Source organism: Pleurodeles waltl, chromosome 8 (genome assembly GCF_031143425.1).
Source record: "Pleurodeles waltl isolate 20211129_DDA chromosome 8, aPleWal1.hap1.20221129, whole genome shotgun sequence".
NCBI classification, from domain to species: Eukaryota; Metazoa; Chordata; class Amphibia; order Caudata; family Salamandridae; genus Pleurodeles; species Pleurodeles waltl.
The window spans coordinates 1,352,275,377-1,352,293,474 of NC_090447.1; the positions used below are offsets into that span (position 1 = coordinate 1,352,275,377).

Sequence of the window (18,098 nt, forward strand, 5' to 3'; positions counted from 1 at the left end):
GAGGGAAACAGTGTTGTAGAGCGAAGAAACCAGCATTTAAAGCAATCCTTAACAGCTAGAGTATTGGGCACGGGTCATAGTTGGCTTAACCACTTGTATGGAGTGCGGAGAGCACTTAATAATCTGGCCAAAAGGTCCCTGGGAGGGCATACCCCGTATGAATGCCTGATTGGAACACAAATGTATGTCAGAGATGACAGATACACCTTTTGACATAAATTAATGTATCACTGTCTTGCAGGACTTACAACAGTTGAGTGACGACAACACATTTGCCAGTGCTGCCTCCTTAGGAATAAGGGACTCACCAATAACACCTACAGGCTGGATTCCAAAAGTTGGGGACCTAGTGCGCAAAAAGATTGCTGTAAAAAAGGAGTTTGGTCCTTCTTATAATGCACCGATTCTAGTCCTGGGAGTACACAATACAAGAACTGTTATTCTACCACCGCTACCTAGTGCTAAAGAAAATTGCTTGTCTCCATCGACAATGTCAAGCTACACCATATGGCAGATCCTGCACAGCCGACCTAAAGGACTCCTGGGTAGACCCCAGCTCCCTCTCACTATAGACCAGGATGTTCCACAACAGGTTTTGAACAACAACACTGACATTGCTACGAGCTTGGGGGCAGTGGAAAATTATCTTTCATTAGTTCCACTAACTTATTCTGGGACAATTAATGTCCACAACAATGAGCAATTGTTCTCAAATTCATCTCAAATGGATGGAATCATTTACTATGAACCACTAAGGGAGACTTCTGCCAGTTCTCCTCTTCCAAAGACGGCTCCAGTTTTTGCACAAACTTTTTATGGATATTTTGTCAATAACTCTTTCACCAACTCATCTACCTCTTCCGCAACAAGACTGTCAAGAGCAAGCAAGCTGATAAATTGGCTAAAAATGTACTATTTAATTCATCCATGGAACTATTTGTGGCTCTTACTAACTGTGCTTGCCTTCCTTCTTTTGATTGGGTTTGTCATCATCTTTTTCTTCTTAATACATGGTTATTACCTTCCTGAATGCTGTACAGTTAAACTGGTGGATGAGGTCCTAAAAACACATTTTTCCTCCCTTAAGGTCCGCAGAGACTCTGTCCCTTGTGAACATTTCAGCTATACCAATTCCTGATGGGATTGTTTGGGATAAAGTATCTTTCGATATATATGGGCCGATGGAGGTTAAATTCCATATGCATTTACATTTTCAATGAATGATTTAATAACACCTTGAGTTGTTTCTGATGCTTGGGATGTAAAAACAGTTGATTCTATGTTATCTGAGCTAGAGTATTTTACTGTATTCAAAAGTGAAGATGTTTATCAAACCAAAGAAAATTATGGAGATATGTTCCGTTATAATTATTATGAACATCATGTAATTTATAAAGCAAGTACCTCAAAGACTGTTTTTAATTACATACAATGGGAACATTCTCCATCTCCGCCAGTGGGGAATTCTTAAACATACTCTGAAAAGTTTGAATATTTTTCTGGGCATAGTGTTAAAAATGCTGAGCCATATTATTTTAAATTGCCTATAATGGAAATGTACAATATTTTATTGACTGATGCAAAATTACTTTATTCTGATTCCTTTGTTTCCTGGTTGGCTATAGAAGGCTATGAATATTGGCTAAAGTCGATTGACTTAAAAAGTGTATGGGGCACTAAAAATTGGTAAATAAGGGGAAAGAAAGCTTTATTCAGAGCATGCCTGATACCTGTTCAAATTATATTTTTTAATGAAACTGTACAACAGACAAGTTGTTTATGCTTGGTGAAAATTAAGGAATTAAATATTTCCAGTATCCATGCCCCCTGCTAAATTCTATAAATGGCAAAGATACTTTAATGCAACTAAAGATCATCTGGATGGGTGGGTCCAAAATAGAACATTTAACACATCACTTTCACATCCAGGTGGGTGGTTATTGTGGCCAGTGGACCCAAATGGTTGTCATGCGCTTTTTGTAAACTCTACAGGGGTTTTTAGAACAAATAGACCAGACTCTCACTATGGGGGTCATTCTGACCCTGGCGGTCATTGACCACCAGGGCCAACGACCACGGAAGCACCGCCAACAGGCTGGCGGTGCTTCCTGGCCAATTCTGACGGTGGCGGTAAAGCCGCGGTCAGAAAAGGGAAACCGGCGGTTTCCCGCCAGTTTTCCCCTGGCCAAAGGAATCCTCCATGGGGATTCCAACCCCCTTCCCGCCAGCCTGTTCCTGGCGGTTTACACCGCCAGGAAGAGGCTGGCGGGAACGGGTGTTGTGGGGCTCCTGGGGGCCCCTGCACTGCCCATGCCACTGGCATGGGCAGTGCAGGGGCCCCCTAACAGGGCCCCAGCAAGATTTTCAGTGTCTGCTTGGCAGACACTGAAAATCGTGACGGGTGCCACTGCACCCGTCGCACCCCAGCAACTCTGCCGGCTCCATTCAGAGCCGGCTTCATGGTTGCTGGGTCTTTCCTGCTGGGCCGGTGGGCGGCCTTTTGGCAGTCGCCCGCCGGCCCAGCGGGAAAGTCAGAATGACCGCTGCGGTCATTTGACCGCGGTGCGGTCTTCTGGCGGTCTCCGCCCGGCGGGCGGCGCCCACCGCCCGCCAGGGTCGGAATGACCCCCTATGTGTCATCAGAACATTCAGTTATAGTAACAACATACAGTGTAGGGAAATTATGCCAGCAATGTCAAAAAAGGTCCTCACTAGATGCTGTTAAAGAACACCTCAGTCTCCTGTCCAACAACACAGACATGCATGATTTCCTGTTAGGCCCGAGAAGACAACGTAAAAAGCACTTCTAATATGCAGTTTATAATGACATTTGGAAACTTTCCCAACAAGAAGCCGCTGCCCAGTTAAGGAAAATAGATCAGGAAAATTTACAAAAAGCATTATCCGTTGTAGATAATGGGATTAACACCTTGTCCGACAATATATACAGTTTAATCAAAATAGATATTGCTTTTTTACATTTTACAACATGGACAGAGCCAGCTTAGGTCCATTATGCAGTACAAAGATTAAAATCTGGTCGCGTTCTCTGGCAACATGTCAGCACGAGGGACATCGGTTCAGCATTTAATTCGATGTGACAGAAGCAAATAATGAATAAGAAGGAAGCAACTTATATTCTGTTGAACAGCAAGAAGTTAGAAAAGTTGCCTTTTACTGTGGCTGAAATGCCATCTGCTGAATGGTTAATACATGGTGTTATCAAACTGCCTATTTCAACACTGCAGTTCACACCCTGCTGAAAACACATTCCAGTTGGCAGATATGAAAGGCTAGGAGATAGTGACATTCATGAGGTGTGGGAGCTAACCTTTTAGCACAAAATGTCTGAATGACATGAAAGAGGTCTTTCGTAGCAGTAGTGAATGCGAGATTTCTAAGAGCCATTCGATGGTTTGTAAGCAGCTGTCCTTGCACGGGGTGTGCAACACTTTGGCAGCAAATTTAGCTTGCTACCTAATGGGTGTTCCAGTCCCCTCGATTCGAGTAGTATTTCAGGTGCTCTTTAATGGATGCTATGTGCCTCTTAATAGTGAGAGCTGTTGTGGAATGCGAGCCAGAATTGCTTATGTAGTTTCGGTCTCCCAAACTGTTACATGTTGCGGTAACGTTCCCCCCGCCACGCAAAAGACAAAAGTAGCAGATATTTGGCCTCATATTGCTAAGTCAAATGTGAATTTTGATAAGGTAAGCAGACTAAAAGCTCTATTGTTTCAAAAACATGTGGCGCTGACATCTGCACATAAGACCTATATCCTTCAAGTGGCGAGGTCATCTTCAGAAATACAGACCCTTTTAATTACAAACTTTCCGAGACACTTTGGTGAGCTTGTAGGATGAATTTTTAAATTGTCTGGTACTACAGGGATTGTACATTTCTTTAAGGCTGTTGGCTCTGGTTTTGTTAACACTTTCTCCTCTATATTAGGCATAATACCTTCAGCCATACACTCAATATATTTTAGTATTTTCGGGTGATTTCAGATTACTTTGGCAATAGCAGGTGGCATCTTGCTCTTGCTGTTTTTTATTCGCAAAGGCTGTCCCACTGCAACAAGGAGGACATATGCTGCTTCCACCAGCGCATATGTCATGAATGCATGATGCAGTAATTTCAGAGCACCACTCCTGGAAGAGCTGGAGTGCAATTGGTCTCTATCATTTAAACCAGTTTTGGATTGTGTGCAGCCCGTGTTTCGGTGCCTCTGGTGCCTTTTTGAATGTGCACAAAAGTTTGTCTTTCTACACAGTGCTTACTTTCATTGGATGCTGATATGTTGGTGTTCTCTCTGAGGACTCATTACCAGACATGCATGTTTAGGGTGTGTTTGCTACAGGAAGCCGTCTACGAGCTACCAGCTTCGTGGATCGTGCGGCTCTTGCTTCTACATCTGGCACAACACAGAAGGCTGCTGCCTCAGCAGGCGCTTAGGCTTTGGAACATGAGTGCTCTTTGGTTTTCCTGTTAGGTCACATTACCTCTTACCGTAGTGGAACATTTCCTTGAGCTAAATCAGACCCAAATAGTGTGTCGAAGGAGGCAAATATATGAGTAGTGAGGTAAATGTTTTGCCACAGTCCCATCTTGAAAATGTGTTATCAAGGTAATTTGGAGATGACTGTTTGATTCTGGCACTGAAACCCACTTACTATGTTTGTTTATTCAAAGCTTGGTCTTTAAACAATGGCATCATAAAAACTGTTCACAATAAATACTCAATAAATATTAAAACCCTAATATACCACATAAAAATGTTCCAAGCAGAGTGTAACACATTACATAAATTAATACCTTGCGAACACTTCCTTTAAAGATGTGTCATCCCTCCTTGGTGTGCATGCTGTATCTAAGTACCTTGTGTCCATTAGAAGGGTTACAATTTGGCTCCTTTCCCTCACAGCATTAAATCCTCTGGGGTCTGGTCTTTTTAGCTTTTTTTTAATAGAATTTATAATTTGATTTAAAGCTAACAGAAGTTCCACCTGGTGTTGCCCTTTGCAAGATTACTGTGATCAGGCTGTGACTCAATTCTGTAGTGGCCTAACATCTGCATCTAACATTTAAATTATTCAAGAACATGGTTTAAGCAATGACTTTTTGCAATGGGATTGTAGACCTGGCTGCTGTTGTGATGGATTTGCAGATGTAATATTATTTATAAATCTACAGTTATTAAAATTATTAGACTGTGCATCCATCATAACAGTCTAAAATAATCCAACCATACGACATATCTAAAAACATCTCTAGCACTAACCACAGTGGTCTTAACCAATCTACTAATAAATAATCTTACCTTCGCTAAAACGAACACTAGGAGAAATCTGCAGTTGGAAAAGCTTACATTGATCAACATAAAGGACTTAAAATAATCCAGCCTTCTTTACTGATAGTCTACTTACTTGTTTCAATACCCAGTTCAATGCATTTTCAAAATAATCTCCAATCCAGTTCTCGAGATTGTGTCTACAATTTTCAGGTTGATTTCTCAGCCATGATTTTATCAAAGACTTAATATCCGTATCTTCATCACTAAACACAAGAAAATGTCATTGATAAACACAGCACAAAATGTAGCAAATTACCACTTTTCTTTAAAATTATAAAAACATCATGTATCTAGTGACTGCAAACTATAGTATCTGTGTCTTACCAAATAAATGCATAGAGGCAAAGAGATTTCTGTCATAACCATACAAATAAGGCTTACACACATTGTCCTACTCCAGAACCCTGTTAAAAATGTAATTACTGTATTTTCTCAGGAACGAGTTAGGATCCCTTAATCTAAAGCATTATTGGTACTAATGTTAGCAATCGATTATGGGGCCACTTTCAAATATCACATCTCAACACTGGAGTGCAGCTGCACATTGATGTCAAAATGGGCAGCATGGAAAGAGTAGTATCTCCACAGGAAATGTAAATCAGGAAAAGAACCTTAGAGGTACCTGTTATAAATGAAGGAAATATTACGGGTGGCACAAAAAACTTTAACAGATTCAACTGAATGGTCAATATTGCAGCTTCAGTCCTGGAGCACTTGCCATCAAGCCAAAATAACAACATTTTGATGTATACTTCTATTTTGATAACCAGTTTTATTAAGTTGAACACCACAAGTATCATCCACTGAGATGTACAAATAGGTGACAAAAGCATCCTGATCCACAGCATCAAATAACCACAGTCCTTTATCACATTTATACAGTTTACATTGGCAAGCCGTAGTGATCACACCATTTAACCCATATTTTCTCATGTTTCCAGGGACAACCCTGGGCTGCTCTTAGTGCGCACACAAATCAACACCTCTTTGCCATGACACCAGGGTAGGAGGTCTAGGATATTTCCAATTACACTCAATATTGCGCTTGGCAACCAAGAAAGCCACCCCTATAAAAGTCTATTCAGCAAGGGATTCACCAATACCCTCCAATAGGCCCAGGAGCGTGTCCTGGGGACCCAATTTAATCCAAAGCCACAGGACCTCTAAAATTCCACAACCCACTCCATCCGAAAAGGGTGTTAAAGTTGGGAATGACCGTATGGTAAAGGTTGGTAGTGGGAGTGGAGCAGTGCAGACAGGCGGGTTGGTCTGTATGGACCATACGCTGCAAACACTGAGGGGATAAGTATGTTGCATGTAGATAATGAATCTGGACCAACCGTAGACGTGAGGAGATTGCTAGTCCCCCTCAGTGCTAGACAAACATCCCTCCAATCCCCATCATCCAACTCACCCACCCATCTTTCCCACCTATGCCGAAGGGAAATTAACAGATATGGTGCGTTGATCATCAGGGAGTGATAAATCATCAAAATCTCATCTTTACCTAATCATCCAATCAGATGTTTCGCCTCAAGGGAACTATATTCAGGAATCTGCTCAGACTCTTGGGAGCTGGGCGAGCAGCACGTGGCTCAATTGAAGATATCTGATGTATACTTGTACCACAAATCTCTCACCTTGTGAACAGTCCCAGGCCACAGAATGTCTTTGATGATTTTTCTCACTATTGCTCCCATGCAAGTAGGTGGCATCGTGCAGCTCTGTGTCAACTTCGTTGTACGCTGTAAATGACACTGGAACTGGATATATGCACCACCTCTCTTGCTGACATTGGTGCCTTTGTTTCCACACCTTCAGACAAGCATTTGGAGTTCACTCCCTCAACTCTTACTTGGCATTTTTGGCACGCTTTTTTGTGAAAAAATTTCTCTACAGCAGGCAAGGGCAATGTCTCCTCCGAAATCTACAGGGTTTAAACTTTGCAAGGACTGTCACAAAGAGATGTCTGTGATAGACCCTCACCAGGTATACCGTGGTGACTAGAGTCTTTGCACAACTCCAAGGCTTGTGAAGACTATGCCAGGATAAAAGCCAAGGCAATCCGGGATTGTGAAGCCAAGATCTACATCACAGAGTACTGTTGGAAGGCACATAAGGGCTGGTTACATCAAAGTTGAGGATGTGTACCTGTTCCCGAAGCTGTCTTTTTATTCCACATCTTCGGATAAGACCAAATTGAAAAAGAAACATGAGAAGTTGAAGCACAACTTTCCCTCTTTCCACCGCTCTAGTTAGGAAATGTAGGGTAAGAAGCTAGTTGTCTTTAGATATCGGACCCAGCCTTCTTTCTTGGATCTGATCCCACAGCTTCTGACGATCAAACCAAATGTTTGGGTCAATCAGTGATGCTGTAACAAGTTGAAGGAGCCATGATGCACCTTTTTTACACCTTTTTGGGCCCCTTGGCTTGCGCAATCTACACCTCCATGTGAGGAGCTTGAGTAGCAAAAGTTGACTGCCTTTGATCTCCTTCCCAAAATTACTAATGTCATTCTGGCAGCCAGACGTTCTTCTACAAAATTTGTCTGTGACGTGGTGCAATTCCCACTACACAGACCCATTACAAAGTAATATCCAGAAGACTGGCGGTGTACCCCCACCTCCTCCCCCACAGCTGACAGCATGGGAGGAGAAAGTCTTGGCAATTCTGCATCCTGAGGGCCTCAATGGAGTTGCCGGAGGACTGGACACTGGTGAGCCAACATTTATTACCTATCACCACCCCAATACCTGCATGCCACCACCACCCCTCACCCTGATACCCATCACCCCACTCCATCCCACACAGTGCACCACCACAATTATCAAACCTAAATGTCAAGCACTGTTGTCACTCCCACTGCATGCACATCCCTTCCAGCCCTGCATGTACACCCACCACCAGTGCATGCACAGCATGGAGAACTAACAATACCAGAATCCATCACCGTACACAAACAAAGGTGGCAGGGCAAAAGCAATAATATAGGGGAAGCTAGGGATGCAGAATATGTCACAGACATGTAGCGTAATACACCATCCCCACAGGGGCCCCAGCCAATCTCAGCGGCAAGGAGGTGCCACAGTTACCCAGTCCCCCACCAGAAGATGCCCCCAGTCATGACAGCAACTCTGGAGTTCTGGATCTGGATGAACTACCTGGCCCATCAGGGACCACTGGTTAGTCGGTTACCCCAGCCCACAACCAGTCCACCACAGAGTCTCCCCCCTCAGAATCCAACACCACAGGAGCCACCCAACGTCTCCACACCTCTGTCCCCAGGATATGCCAATCAGCAGTATGCCCACCTGTACAGGGACCCAAGTCTACACCTCACAGGCAAGACAATGAGGGTCTTGGGGTAAGTGGCAGTGGGCACACCATTCAGGGAACACAGGCACAGGGGGCCAGGGACGGTCGGAGGACAGCTGTGCACCAGGGGGAGGACAGACCCAGGGAACCGACTGCCCAGGAGGCACTCACTAATGTTCTGGGGGCTTACCAACAATCCCAGGACAAGATGCGTCAGGTGATAGACATCTTGCAGGAGAACCAGTGGCTGCAGGAGGAACACCACCAGGAGATCAAGAAAGAATTGGAGACCCTGAAGATCACCATGGTCTCCAATGCAGGGATGCTGGGGGATATGGCCAACATTATGAGGGACTACACATCACACCAGAAGGCCCCTACCACTAGCCAGTCGACTGACCAGCACTCCACATCTGCTGCAGCTAGTAGACAGGAGGTCCTGCTACAGGACCCACATGCCACCAGCACCCCTCCCCTGCAGAAGGTGAACCACCCCACAAACGTTTCCTGCAACCCAGACAGACACAAGAAACACTTGCCAAGACAAAGACCACTGCCAGGAAATGAGGCCCTCCTGAATGTCCCCCTTGTGTTCCACTGTGTAACCTTGTTCACTTTGAACTGCAAGTGCTCCCCTTCCTATGGCCCCTTGAACACTGGACCTGTGCTACAAACAGATTGGCCCACTACACTGGACTATTCCCAACCATCACCCCACTCCATTGCACTCCCCACTGTATACCATTTTTCAATAAACACCCTTGGACACAACTTGAGTAATAGTGCTTACAGGTAATATACAATGTATTGAACTGCATGATCCTGTGTAAATGTCCAGTAACATTTTGATCACTAACAAATGTGTCTCAGCAGTCTGTAAACATCACAGCAGTACACTGTTGGAACACCAACATCTGCAAAAAGGGAAGGCATAGGTGACAGTCAGGTGGGATACAAAGGGAATGACTTGCATTATGCTGCAGTCACACAGTACAACACTAAAATGTAGAAATGTTTAGTTCAACAGGCGTACCTATGTGTCATTGGAAGTATTGCAGGATCAAATGTGACCTGTTGTTCACATCCTCCTCCTTTTCCTCCTCCTCGCTGTCCTCAGTGTCCACTGCTGCCACAGCTGCATCATGACCCCCTCCACCTGCAGATGGGGTACATGCCGCCTGAGGGCCAAATTGTGCAACATGTAGCACACAACAACAATTCTACAGACCTTCTCAGGGGAGTAGCATAGGGATCCACCTGTCAGTTGGAGGCACCTGAATCTAACCTTCAGGAGCCTAAAGGTCCGTTCTACAATCCTCCTAGTACGCCCATGAGCATCAGTGTGCCTATTTTTAGTCCCTGTTCTCGGATTCTTAACAAGGGTCATGAGTCATGACAAGTTTGGATAACTGGAATCACCTGCAAGAAGTAAGGGACACACATTAGCCCTGCACAAAGGCTTGGGCTATGACTCTTGAAGGCATACACTCACATACATTGGGTGGGGACTCAGTCTCACCTATTAGCCACACTCTGTGCCTCTGTAGTTGTGCCATCGACTGTGGGACACTGCTGTTCCTCAGGACAAAGGCATTATGCACTGACCCTGGATACTTGGCAGTGTTGTGGGGGATGTACTGGTCAGCAAGGCACAGCATCTGGACATTGAGTGAGTGGAAACTCTTCCGATTCCTGTACACGTGTTCATTGGCCCTGGGAGGACTAAGGCAATATGGGTACCGTCAATGGCCCCAATAACATGTGGTATATGTCCCATTGCATAGAATCCATCCTTCACAGTGGGTAAATCATCTACCTGGGGGAATGCGATGTAGCTGTACATGTGTTCGAGCAAGGCAGCCAAAAACCCTTGCAAGCATAATAGAGAACACTGGCTGTGACATACCTGCAGCCAAGCCCACTGTCACCTGGAAAGAGCCAGTTGCAAGGAAACGGAGCACAGAGTACCTGCACAAGAGGGGGGACTGTGGTGTTATGGACAGCTCTGTGATTATGGCCCTGTCCAGACGATAGGTGAGTATGATTTGCCGGTCCTCCAGTGTAGCCAAGTACACAAGGGGTATGTACACTGGTATGCCCCTCCTCCTATTCCTCTGCAGTGGTTGGTACCTAAGGGACCCAAAATGTAAGAAAGGAGTGACAACAGGAACCATGAACACAGTACAGCAGTGTACACAGAGCATGCTTGTATGTTGGACACTGGAATTGTGTAGGTGAGTACATTCAACTACAATAACGTACTTATCGATCTGTACATGTATACCAGCATTAGAAAATGGCACCTGCCTGTCCTGTATTCATAGACAGGTGGAGGTGGCCTCACTCCACTAGCGTTCATGTCACGGGGGGAGGCTAACATGGCCCTCTATGGAGAATGGTAACCAATGATGATCAATGCCGGCGGTGACGGTGTTCACCGCCGCAGACGTCACCGCCATTTTCTGTCTACCACTTCACTTGATTCCTGACTTTCCACAGGACGACATCTCCACTGCCTGTGCTGCTGTGACCTGTGTCTGGAACCTGCCGTGGCTCGTGCAACATGGGAAAGGGCCCAAGCCTTCACGTCGGAGGAGCTGGAGTGCCTCGTGGACAGGGCCCTACCCCAGTATGGGCCTCCAGACCAACAGGTGACTACACCATGGGTACGTTGCATGCGACATGGCTGCATGGAGATGTGTGCGTGTGCTGGCAGTGTGTCGGGGTAGGGGGGAGTAGGGCCGGTTGCAGCGCTAACAGAGGGGTACGGGCCAAGTGTGTGCCTGATGAGGGGATAATGCTTTTTGTGGGCCATATGTCTGACAGGATGGATTGTCAGGTTCATGGTGTTCCACCTTCTGTGTTTCCTCTGCAGGTCAGCGCCCATCAGAATAAAGGGTTGCGGCGTGCCATCGCCAAGGACGTGCAGACCCAGAGCTGGATGGGCCCTTGAGGGCATCACAGCAGCCACAAGGGGGTGAGTACAGTGTGTTTGTCAACCATTTCTGTTGCCTGGCATGGGATTTAGGTGCAGGGTACTAGTCAGTGGATACCCCAATATGCCAGTTCAGACATTGCTGCGTGGTCCAGCTCAGGTTAATAGGGTGGAAAGCATGTTTTAGATAGCTAAGTAGGTGGCTTCCCATGTCAGATAGTGCTTAGTTGGTCCCAGTTGGTGTGTAGCTGGCAGTGTTTGGCTCCTACCTTCTGTGGTACTTAGCCAAAGGTATGCCAGTGTGGCCCATGCTGCCCATTCTCAGGCTCAGTGTGTGACAGTGATGTGTCTGCTATCTGTGCTGTTGGTGCTGAGATTGACCCTGTGCTTCCTTTCTCTCTCTCCCCCTCTCTCTCCTTTTGTCATCCTGTCCATGTGTGCATTAGCATCATCTGGTGAAAGAGCAGGGGCACTGGCAAGTGAGGGAGCTGCAGCCCACGGGACCCAGGAGGCAGAGTCCACGTCGCTGAGAGTACCAGTGGGACGGAAGGCAAGGGAAGCACCACAGTGGGGAGCGGAGGTGATACCACTGACTCTGGTTCGTCCTCCGATGCGAGCTCCCTGGTGGTGGCAGACCCCTCTGGGACCACCCCAGCTACAGGTTCTCCCACCACCCCTGTACCAGCACCGCCCTCCCAGTAAACCCTCACCACGTTACCCCGTGCCTGCTTACCCAGGAGGGTGGGCATCTCCTTCGCCACAGGCACCTCAGGCCCTGCCTCAGTCAGCCCTGCTGCCCTCAGTGAGGAAGCTATTGACCTCCTAGAATCCATCTCTGTAGGGCAATCAACCATAGTGAATGTCTTCCAGGGGCTGGCATCCCAGGTGCAGTAATGCAATGCAATGCCTTCCTGAAGGACATCCACGGTGGGTTGACAGCCCTACAGAGATCGTTTCAGGCTCTGGCCTCTTCACTGACGGCAGCCAGTGTCCCTGTTTCATCTGTCCCCCCCCCCTCCAAGTACCACTACCCAGGCCCAGTTGCTTCACCCAAACTCATCCCACGTGTACATTCTGACAAGCATGCACCCAAAACAACACACAAGACTCGCACAGACAAACGCAGGCAGCACACTTCAGTACACAAGCACCCACACAGCCAACAAACAGATGCACACACATCATCCACTGCCTCCACTGTGTCCCGCTTCTCCTCCTCCCTCACAGTCACATACTGACACCTGCATGCACTGCATCAACAGTCCCAGAACCTGTCACCTTGCCCAGTCACCACAACAGCAGACCTGCAGACATGCACCCCACCCACCACATGCTCAGTCACCACCACCTCATGCAGCACAACCAACTCACTTGCAGACACTCCCACAACATCCATCCAAACGTCCTGTTTGTCCTCCTCCACCCGGTCTGCCCCCCCTCCAGAAACACACACGCTTGCACTCAGACCCCTAACAGCCATCCACCTCACACACGTACACTCTCCATGCACCTGCACCCAAGTCCAGCACACCTCCTCCTCCTACAACCACTCCCTCTACCTCCACTCCCACCCTTCCTCCCACATACCGACCCATTGTCCCTAAGAAGCTTTTCCTTGCACGACTTGACCTCTTCCCTCCTCCCCCCCTGTCCTGCCCATAAGAGGAAGGTCCCACCACCCCAGCCCAGTAACTCAAGCACCCAGTATGACACAGCTCCAATCCCACAGTTTCCAGCTGCCACTATGTGGCACATGAGTGCACCCCTGCCCCCGCACCAAGGACACTCCTCCCCTCCCAAAATGGAAGGCTAAAGTGCCGCCCCCTCCCAAACAGACTGGCAAGCCTATGGGGCCACCTCCAAAACCTATGGCCAAGGAGGCCCCCAAAAATCCCTGGCCATGGAGGCCCCCCAAAAATCCCTGGCCAGGGAGGCCCCAACAAAGTCCAAGGCAAAGGAGGCCCCAACAAAATCCAAGGCCTAGGAGGCCACACCCAAATCCATGGCCAAGGACACCTCACTCAAAACCATGGCCAAAGAGTTCCCACTCAAAACTGTGCCCAAGGAGCCCCATTTGGAACCAGAGGCCATGGTGCAGCATCCGATACAGAGGCCATTGAGCAGCATCTGGTACCAGAGGCCATGGAGCAGCATCCGATACCAGAGGCCAAGGAGCACCATCAATAACCAGTGGGCAGGAAGCCCCCCTCCAGAACCATTGTGCAGGCAGCTCCTTCACAATCGGTGCTCCCCCAACCTCCCGCCCCCTGAGGTGCCTGCCCATTTCCAACATGATGCCCCAGAACAGTGGAGTCCCGTTGTTGTCAGGAGTCAGGTCGGGGATTGGAGTTTGCCCTGTGGGCTGGCCTTTGGGCCTGCATGTTTTTATTTCTGCAGTTGTGAATGTTTTTGCATTTTACATATTCATACAATAGGTTGGAACTATGTATGTGTCCTGGGTTTATTTAATCGGAGGTTGTGTTACTGTTATTTTCCTGTGCATCTGATTCTGGGTGTGTGGTGTGTCTATGGTGTGTGTTGTGCGTATGTGTATCACTCTCCTCCCCCTCCCTCCCTTCCTTGTGTGCTGGGCGGCTGTACTCACTGTTGTCGTCTTCGTCGGTGTTGGTGCTCCAGGATGGCCATGGCATGGTACAGCATTGGGAAGACTTCAAGTTCTAGTTCCATAGCGGCCGTGGACTCCTGTGTGTCTCTGGAGGTGTGTCTCTCCTTTTATATGAGGTGCTTCTGCCAGGCTTTTGGTGTTGTTGCTACCGTCCCAGAAATTGTGGCGGTGTGCTATGTCATTATATGGTGGGCAGGTTCTTGTCTTCCAACTGCCTGTAGGAGGCTACCGCCATGTTCGGTGTTCGTACCGCACTGGCGGTTGGGGTGGTACATTGGCTGTCTATGGGAGGGATCACCACCATGGTCATTATTTGGCGATCATTACTGCCAGCCTGTTGGCGGTGATACCGCCACGTTAACCGTCATAATGAACACCTAAGTCTTTATCTGTGAAATATACACAGTGCTTAATTTGAGCCAGTGGGGCCAGTTGCACAAATTTTTGAGAACCAGCAATTATTTTTCCTCATCAGGTATTTCTTGAGAGCAGGGGGGAGTGACAAACACAGGGAAAAGAAAGAAAAAGAGAAAAATATAAAGCTGTCAGAACGATAAAGGGACATGAGGTGGATTCCAGACTATGCAGGCTTGGTAGTCGGCGCACCAACTTGTAGAGGTGCCTGCCATGTACTTCTGAGCACAGCTCTGGGCACCTGCAAATTAAGCACTAGATATACATTTAGTCCTGGAGCACAATAAACACCCACGGAACAGAGTTGTTTGACAGACTGGCACATGGAATAAATTAATTTGCCGTTTGTTTTTATCAGTCAGACTAAGGGCCTGATTTGGAGTTTGGCGGATATGGTTACGCAGTCACAAAAGTTTCAGATATGCCGTCCGCTGTGTGACAATTTTTTTATACACTATGGCACTTGTAATATGGTGGAGGGGGTAGCCGTCACGTTTGTGATGCAGTAACCCATTCACCAAATTCTAAAACTGGCCCTAAGTTGTTTTGCCATTTTAGTTTGGAGGCTGTAGACTTTGGCATGATCTTTCTAGTCTATTCTACCTTCTTGACTGTCAATGAAGAGCATATGGTGCTGAAGAAGTTAGACTTACTTTTAATGCTGGATTTGCATTGAAAGAAGCATCAATTGAGTCATTAACAACCCCACTTTCTCCATTTACTCCTTTTCTCAAGCCAAAAATTAGTTGTCCAGATTACATTCACCCAAGATCCTAAGAACTGCCTGTGAGTACAGAGCTGTTAGGTTAATCACAATCTTGCCTATGAGGCAACTTCCAGTACAATGCAGGAAAGGAGTCATAAACGTATGGTTCCTTAAAGAACAAGAGCATGTTTTCAGATGCTCCATTAGATGCTGCCTATCCTATGTTATTGGTAGTTTTGATGCTGAAATGTTGTCCTATATATTTGAGTATTATAGCCTGTACAGGATATGGATGGTGTAGCTGCATTCAAAATGCTTCAAAAGGGACATGTCGTTTTTTAGTAAAATTGAAGTCTTCTGGGATGTCCACACACAGTTGGGAATATTTGATGATTATTGCTACCAGTAAAGAACCGTTAATTTGGAATGTAATTGCTGGAGTCAAAGAGCTACAAACTACAATCAAAGCCAAAATGAACCACATCAGTGATTCTGCAGAACAGAATCCAAGAGACCTGAAAGAAAGATATCTGCAACAAACCAAACCATAATAAAACGAAGAGCTGAAAACCACCCGGGAGCTTTCATACAGATAATTAAACTACAATAATTACAACTGCAAGAGCTATAAACTGTGAAAAATGTGTCTCCTTGAAAAAAAAAGATGTAGTCTGGATTTCAGAAAATAAGGCACAGCTCTTAGAAGTTGCATAATAATAATAAGGAGTAAGCTTAAACAAATGAGCTACATAACAGGCCGGTAATCAGTCTGTTATTGGTCAGGGTCAAGACAATAAGCCACAAAGTTACAGCAAAATGTGGGTTATTCAGCTCCAGATATTTTGTCACAAACAGATATTATAATTGTCCATCCTTCGAACTTAGGGGTCAATTTGATTCCTTGTCGCATTGTAAGGAAATGCCTCCTTGGCATGGTTACCCCCTGACTTTTTGCCTTTGCTGATGCCAAGTTATGATTTGAAAGTGTGCTGGGACCCTGCTAACCAGGCTCCAGCACCAGTGTTCTTTCCCTAAACTGTACCTTTGTCTCCACAATTGGCACAACCCTGGCACCCAGTTAAGTCCCTTGTAACTGGTATCCCTGGTACGAAGGGCCCTGATGCCAGGGAAGGTCTGTAAGGGCTGCAGCATGTCTTATGCCACCCTGGGGACCCCTCAGTCAGCACATGCACACTGCTTGCCAGCTTGTGTGTGCTGTTGGGGAGAAAATGACTAAGTCGACATGGCACTCCCGTCAGAATGCCATGCCAACCTCACACTGCCTATCGCATCGATAAGTCACCCCTCTAGCAGGCCTTACAGCCCTAAGGCAGGGTGCACTATACCATAGGTGAGGGCATAGGTGCATGAGCACTATGCCCCTACAGGGTCTAAGCAAAACCGTAGACATTGTAAGTGCAGGGTAGCCATAAGAGTATATGGTCTGGGAGTCTGTCATACACGAACTCCACAGCACCATAATGGCTACACTGAAAACTGGGAAGTTTGGTATCAAACTTCTCAGCACAATAAATGCACACTGATGCCAGTGTACATTTTATTGTGAAATACACCCCAGAGGGCATCTTAGAGATGCCCCCTGAAAACATACCCGACTCCAGTGTGGGCTGACTAGTTTTTGCCAGCCTGCCACACACCAGACATGTTGCTGGCCACATGGGGAGAGTGCCTTTGTCACTCTGTGGCTAGTAACAAAGCCTGTACTGGGTGGAGGTGCTTATCACCTCCCCCTGCAGGAACTGTAACACCTGGGGGTGAGCCTCAAAGGCTCACCCCCTTTGTTACAGCGCCACAGGGCATCCCAGCTAGTGGAGATGCCCGCCCCTCCGGCCACTGCCCCCACTTTTGGCGGCAAGGCTGGAGGAGATAATGAGGACAACAAGGAGGAGTCACTCCCCAGTCAGGACAGCCCCTAAGGTGTCCTGAGGATCCGGGGCACCCCTATTTCCATTGAAGCCTATGTGTTTTGGAAACCACTTTGACCTCTGCACCTGACCGGCCCTGACCTGTCCTGAGCTGAGGTGACTCTTACTTTTAGTAATCCTCCATCTTGCAGATAGAGGATTCCCCCAATAGGATTAGAGATGTGCCCCCCCCTCCCCACAGGGAGGAGGCACAAAGAGGATGTAGCCACCCTCAGGGCCAGTAGCCATTGGCTACTGCCCTCCCAGACCTAAACACACCCCTAAATTGAGTATTTAGGGGCTCCCAGAACCGAGGAAGGTAGATACCTGCAACCTAAAGAAGAAGAAGGACTGCTGACCTGAAGCCCTGCAGTGAAGACGGAAATACAGAGGCTCCCCTGACCATGACTGCCTGCTTCAAGGAACCCGACACCTGGAAACCACACTGCACCCACAGCCCCCAGGACCTGAAGGAACCGAACTCCAGTGCAGGAGCAACCCACAGGCGACCCTCTGCCTAGCCCAGGTGGTGGCTACCCCGAGGAGCCCCCCCTGTGCCTGCCTGCATCGTTGAAGAGACCCCCGGGTCTCCCGATTGATTCCGATTGAAAACCAGACGCCTGTTTGCACTCTGCACCCGGCCGCCCCTGTGCCGCTGAGGGTGTACTTTCTGTGCCTGCTTGTGTCCCCCCAGTGCCCTACAAAACCCCCCTGGTCTGCCCTCCGAAGTCACGGATACTTACCTGCTGGCAGACTGGATCCGGGGCACCCCTATTTCCATTGAAGCCTATGTGTTTTGGGCACCACTTTGACCTCTGCACCTGA

The 18,098-nt window shown here is 47.3% G+C and overlaps 1 protein-coding gene across 2 annotated transcripts in view; it reads right to left on the minus strand.

Moving 5' to 3' along the window:
- DYNC2H1 (dynein cytoplasmic 2 heavy chain 1) overlaps positions 1 to 18,098 on the minus strand; it is a 1,541,159-nt gene that overhangs the window by 1,025,728 nt on the left and 497,333 nt on the right. For both annotated transcript variants that reach the window (XM_069202358.1, XM_069202357.1), the window contains exon 40: positions 5,425 to 5,554. In XM_069202358.1, the coding sequence (XP_069058459.1) occupies positions 5,425 to 5,554 (130 nt within the window). The remainder of the gene's footprint in view (positions 1 to 5,424; positions 5,555 to 18,098) is intronic.